Source organism: Ruditapes philippinarum, unplaced genomic scaffold, assembly GCF_026571515.1.
Source record: "Ruditapes philippinarum isolate M1 unplaced genomic scaffold, ASM2657151v2 ctg9122_1_1_1_1, whole genome shotgun sequence".
Lineage (NCBI taxonomy): Eukaryota > Metazoa > Mollusca > Bivalvia > Venerida > Veneridae > Ruditapes > Ruditapes philippinarum.
In genome coordinates this window covers 1-6,626 of record NW_026866026.1, presented here as the reverse complement: position 1 = coordinate 6,626, position 6,626 = coordinate 1, and the positions used below count along the sequence as shown (strand labels likewise).

Below are 6,626 nucleotides of genomic sequence, written 5' to 3'. Positions count from 1 at the left end.
TTTCGATATTAAATCATTGTTCCAAGTATATTAAAAAAAATGTTTTATAACAATGGCTGTTTTTACCATTTTTCGAAAAATCATTATTACGGCGATTAACGCGGTTTTCAAATATTTCATATATATATAAAGCATCAGATTTCCCTTGTTAATTGATTTTTAGTGTTAAATAACATTATTTGGACCGCTTTTCTACAATAAATACCCCAAGGAACATACAGTAAAGCATATGCAACGGTTCTTATTTATGTTATGTTATGTTATGTTATGTATATAAATTTCCGTATGTAGAAATTTATTGACTATTTGTGTAATAAACAAACTTACTCGGTCCGTCAATATGCCAGTTTATTTGGTAACTTTATAAATGTACTTACACCCATAAACACTTTCAATATGATCTACGTAAATAACCAAGGTATAGCGAGTAAAAAAATAAGAGTTGCTTCCCTTATCTTCGAGTAAAATCGATATCGCTTATGCTAAAACATAGTTCTAAATTTGCATAAAATTAAATAGACAGGAAGCTTGTCTTAGGTAAATGGTAGACTTCGCAGGCATCTTAGCGTGAAACTGACAACGATCGCTGATTGGCTTATCTCCGTGGCCCCTGTCAGCTTGATTGACAGGCGGCGTTATGTCAATTTTCAATGACTGCATGTTTATATTTGATACAAAATAACAACTTGTATGGCTTTATGCTACGCACGCCTTACGGCAAACTTGTTTTTCATCCCTTATTACTTAAGCTACGTCTTAAAAATCTGTATGACACCGATTAGATTACCATTTGAGGATATTATATACCGTTTAATCTTATAAATACATCCGACGATGACAACAATAGAAAAATGAAACAATTTCCATTATTGGAATTACTTGGTGTTATCCATTATATGAACAATATTAAAAATTTGTTTTCTATAAGGTTATTATTACAACTGAACGAAGTGATCAACATATTGTTTGTTCGAAAAAAAAAACAACTAAACCCGGTATTTATATTTAATGAATTCAAATAAGTTATAAACTTCAAATCCAGGAGAGACTTGCCATTTAGCTTGTGAAACTATTTGAATGTCAAAATAGACTGGATGAGACAGAAAATACAGATAGCAGACCGGCGAAGAGTACATCATAGCATTTTGGATTGTTTTATATTTAAATGAATTTTGGTGATTAAATTGTTACATATGATACTTTCCTGTATTCATTCCCGTCATATTCCAAGATAAAATGCCAATGCCTGTTTTGTTATAATAATAATAATTATCATTATTATTATTATTATTATTAGTATTATTTCTTCTTCTTATTATTATTATTATTATCATTAATATTAATATTATTATCATCAATATCATTAGTTATTATAATTATTATTATTATCATTATTTTTTATTATTATTATTGTTATAATGATGATTTTATTTTATTATTATTATTGTTTTTATCATTATTATTTTTTTATTACTATTACTATTATTATTATTATTATAATTATTATTATTATTATTATTATTATTATTATTATGATAAATTATTATTATTATTATTTCTTCTTCTTATTGTTAGAATTATTTTAATCGTAATTATCAGAATTATTATTATCATCGATATTATTATTAATTAATTTTATCATAATTATTTTTTTTATCATTATCATTATTATTTCTATCATTATTATTATTATTTATGTATATTATAATTATTATTTATCTATTATTATTATTTTATTATAATTATTATTATTATTATTTTTATTATTTTTGTTATTAGATCTATTATTTATTTATTTATCTATTATTATTATTATTATTATTTTACTGCATATTCCCTGCCATTTTATTTGATTTTTGGATTTTATTTTATTCGTATATTTTGTATTATATTTTATAAGCGCCACACCTAAAAGATAGAACACTCTCCCATTTGCAAGGAATGGGAATTATCTCCCATTATAAGAAATTGGATTTTTTTCCCATTTATCAAAATAGGATTTTCTTCCCATTATTAAGATGGGTGATTTCACCCATGGGTGCGTTCCACCCATAATGAAAATGGGAGATTCTAAAAATATTTATATTTCGATCTATATTTTTAGGAAGGAATATCTTAAGTCAAGATTAGTGATTTTATTTTAAAATAATGGTATATAAATTCTTTTAATTCTCCCGTGATTTTTTTCTCCCATTCTCGTAAAGAGGAAATGAAACCCCACGAAACTCCCACTGGGAGACCAAATCCCCAGTGGGGGAATCGAAAAACCCCATGGGACGGCCAACTTTGAATGTCTCCCCTGCATTTAATTTTAAGGGTATCGTCATTTCAAAGGCCAGGTTTTACTTGACTCAATCTCTATTATTGACCGGTCTTTAAATTTTTTCTCTAATCAATTTAAAAAAGGTAGCTGAGTTTGCGAAAATTCCGGATTTGCAAACTTATTCCGGAGGCTGTTAAATACAAAATTTTAATATAATTTACGTAGGAATTTAACGAAGGCTTTTAGAATCAATATTCATAAAGTAAAATATTGGAAAAGTGTCATAACGTGAATAAAGGCGTTATAATGAAACTGAAGAAGTAATTACGCGAAACAAAACTATACAGTAACAGATGTAATTTGTTACTATATGGCTTTTGTTGTATTTTGTATCCCAAATGAAAATTAAAAAGGGCTCCTATTAGACAAGTTTTAACAAGTTTTAAAATATCATATAACTAGACGAATATTGAAAAAAGGTAAACACACATTTAAACCATTGAAATACAATTAAAATGAAGAATTTTAAATGAATTGTAAAGTTTATATTAGTGGGCACTTATTCGCTGTTCCGTACTTTAAAGAAATTTCAAGACATTGCAGGTAAGGCAACAGTGATAATCAACGGTCATGACGGGCACATGCATTTGCAAAAGAAATATCATTTTTAATGCGAATAAGAACACAAATATTAAGTTTTAATATGAGTTTTAATTTAAAAGACAAACATTATATAAATCATATTTACAACGTTACCAAATATTTTATTCTTTATTATTTTATTTTACTAAAACTATTTTTTTCTGGTTTTTAATGAAATTGTTAAGCAAAATGCTTACGCACAATATCTTGTCCCGAGATAATCCTTAAAAAGCCCTGAATATCAAAAATTAGTTACAATTTTAATTTCATAATTTGGTAAAAATCTATTGCATGCAAAACTCTTCCCTTGTACTCCGAGCAGTAAAACTTCTTTTAATTATCTGCTTTTTTCTAAAGATTTTTTGTAGCTCAAAACGAAATCTTTTACCAGATAAGACATAAATGAAGAAATTCACTGCATAGTTTAAGAGTGAAATGGAAACAGATATATCTATGTAAGGAATTAATGTTATATATGTATATCTGGCAGTTTCAAGACTCCCCACTTTTATCGTTACGTCTACAATTAAACTCAGTGTGAATAATGGTAACAATGTAACAATATAAGTTGTCGTTACTATTAATAGCATGCACGTGCTACGATGTCTTCTACCACGCGCTTTGTCGTTTCTATATGAATGGTGGTTGTCTCCCTTATGTAAATCTTTCCTCACCCTGAATATATGATACAGGACGAAACTATTACATATGACAATGCAAGTTACGGGTAGAAAAAACACCAAAGTCCAAAGAAAGAAATATACGTCTAAACTTGTGTACATTTCGCGATATTCTGGTGTTGCTAAACAGTGTTGGATGTCTTTAGTATCATCATACACAGCATGCTCAATCATAGTAAATCGAAACAATTGACTCAAGCACACCGTTATAAAAAGTATGACAATAGCTAATGCTGCTCCTGTTTCTTTCCGGAGATAAACGTTCTTGAATGGGAAGCAGACGGCTAATAGACGTTCTACGGCCATTAACACAACAAGCCAGGAACTTATTAAAGTTATCACATGTACGATGAAATTGTAAAATTTGCACGACCCGTCATTAAAATGCTGGAAGACTCCTTGGGACTTCAAGTGTGAAACAAGGTATTCGTCCACGCTTTCTACTTGTCGTATCATGAGCGTCATTGTATCAAACACGGCTAAGGCACATAAATAGTGAGAATACGATTTATGACGCAATGTTTTTGTCTTCATGACAATAAATGACAACACATTGCCCGCTATTCCGACGAAAACAATTATCGGAGTTATCACAAATTTCACCCAAAATCCCCATTTCGGTACTATAGGTAACGGTATGTCTGAAACAGAAAAAATAAAAATAGTATCATGATTTCTTCTAGTAACAAAGCATTTGAGTTAAGTAGTGAAATATAGTATCGATAATGTAGAGAAGTTGGTATGAATAACATATGAAATGATTGAGAGTCAACAAAACAATCTTCAGAATGAAATACAGCCCAGCTGTTTTAAGTTCAAGAAAGAACTAACAAAGCTTTATTATAAATTTGATAATATGACCATTTTCAACATATTTTGTCGTTACCTGTTATGTTTGTTGAATCGTTCAAAGTTCTGTTCACTTCGTACATTTGCTCCATTGCTCCGACAGTTGGTTAGGATTGACAAAAAGGTTATTGGAGGCAATCGATCCTAAAATTAAGAAATTTAAAATGATAACGAAATGGTACACGTATATCTAGTCCTGAAGAAAACAATAATAATACGTGATGATTGTTCTTATACTTTCTAAATGTTTAGATGTCGACATCTTTTATCGAACGATATAAATTTACCAATGCAACTATATGTACAACCAATTTAAGCTTGCGAATGTTATTTTCATGTTTGAACACCTTGATATACGCAATGGAAAATGTGACAATGGCAAATGATTGGCTAATTAGAAACTAAGACATTACTGAAACATTGGTCGGTCTTATTATTATTAACGTTTCACCTTTAACTACTCACTGTTACATTTTATTTCCGGTCAAAAAACAAGTGATTTTACCATTAAGTACTTAGGAAACATATTTTGGCTATGTTTATTGCAAATAATTTGTTATTTTCTCATTAAGGTTTGCATTAGGGTGATTAATCGCGTTTTCCAGGTGATATGCAAATTCTTACGGTAACAATCAATTTATTGATTTAAAGATGTAGTGCTTAGTGAATTTGGTTTTTGTAAGAGAATTATATGTTTTTATTACTAGATGCATTTTCACGTAATGATCGAAGAAACGCAGAGGCGCCGAGAGTGGTCCGTTTTATGTTATTAAATCTTTGTAGCCGAAATACAACCAAAATAGATCAAGAAACTTTTTAATGACCCCATTACAAATAAACCCCCTCATATCTAGAGTATATACATTCAACCTTAACGTAATGGTATTACTACAGCATTGTCGTTTAACTCATGGATCAATATAGCAAAATATGTTCAGATATATAACAAAAATATTTACCACACAATATATAAACTAAAATAGAACAAATTGTTTAAAATTTCAATGAAGAAATATATATTCAGATAGACATGATATCAATAGTAAAAGGTAGATCTGGCATCAATCGTACATTGGCTTTAAACAAACTTTCATAACAAAAGATGAATGTACATATTTAGAATTAACTAAACTCTCTTTATTTGTACCATGTACATGTACATGAACTGAATGTATGCGCTTGTGTATGTCTGTGTGAACTGTTTTTAAATATTATATAAAACAATGAATATTAAAATGACACATCAAAGCTTGCTTCTTTGTATAAATTGTCAAGTCATTTCAATTACTATAAAATGCAAGTATACATCATTGTTAAATATAACCCAATGCTACTAGAGTACATTCACTACTCGTATGCGATAATATACAAAATATCATAACTTTACCTTGAACTAGCGTTATGAGCTGTTAGAATTCAATATACAAACATGTGAAAATTATAATTCAATTGTATTAATGATCTTATTTGACATATAAAATTGTTACACGTATAAATAAATGGAAAATTCATCAAATTTATAGCAATTACGATATTAAAGCATTATTTGTCTTATCAAAAGCTTGATTTGAATTGCCTTATTTAGTATATCAAAATGACAAAGAAAATCACTGCTCATTATTTGTGTTCCCTTTTGAAATAGAATCCGTTTTGTTGCTGTGAAAATTACAATCTAAAACACTCCCTGAAAATGTAAATCTTGATAGAAAGATGGATTTTCAGACTCAATTCATTTTTATCCCTGTTTTTGTCATTTAATTGCGTCGTGAGAGGTATGATGATTCAATATGAACATATTTCCCTTGCATGGAGAGCTTAGTGAATAGTTCAACTTTATTACAGCATCTATCACATATACGTACATATTTCAATGATTATCTTTATTTGATAATGCAATAGAAAAGGAATAAACTTCCTTAAAATGCATGAGATATTTTCAGTTAGGGAATAAGGTATATAGAATCGTCCATTTATTATTATTATTATTATTATTTCTGGATTGTATAATCTTTTAATCATATGATATCAGGTGTATACAATGGTTGGTGTAATTTTCGTAATAATGTGGCCAACAATATAATTTGATTCATTTTACGTCCTTACTGTAGCAAAGTTCTGAAAGTTGTAAATTGAAACTTTTGCAAAATTTTGTTCTTTTTCAGACAGAATAAGATGCCGTTTTTGTGTCATGA

At 28.7% G+C, this 6,626-nt stretch overlaps 1 protein-coding gene across 1 annotated transcript; it reads right to left on the bottom strand.

Moving 5' to 3' along the window:
* Window positions 1-3,187: 3,187 nt before the first annotated feature.
* Window positions 3,188-4,540, bottom strand: LOC132731037 (growth hormone secretagogue receptor type 1-like). Its single transcript, XM_060717135.1, has 2 exons — window positions 4,472-4,540; window positions 3,188-4,226 (listed from the first exon to the last, which is right to left on the bottom strand). The coding sequence occupies exons 1-2, from the start codon at window positions 4,524-4,526 to the stop codon at window positions 3,190-3,192; spliced, it is 1,092 nt and encodes a 363-aa protein (XP_060573118.1). The 5' UTR covers window positions 4,527-4,540; the 3' UTR covers window positions 3,188-3,189.
* Window positions 4,541-6,626: the final 2,086 nt, after the last annotated feature.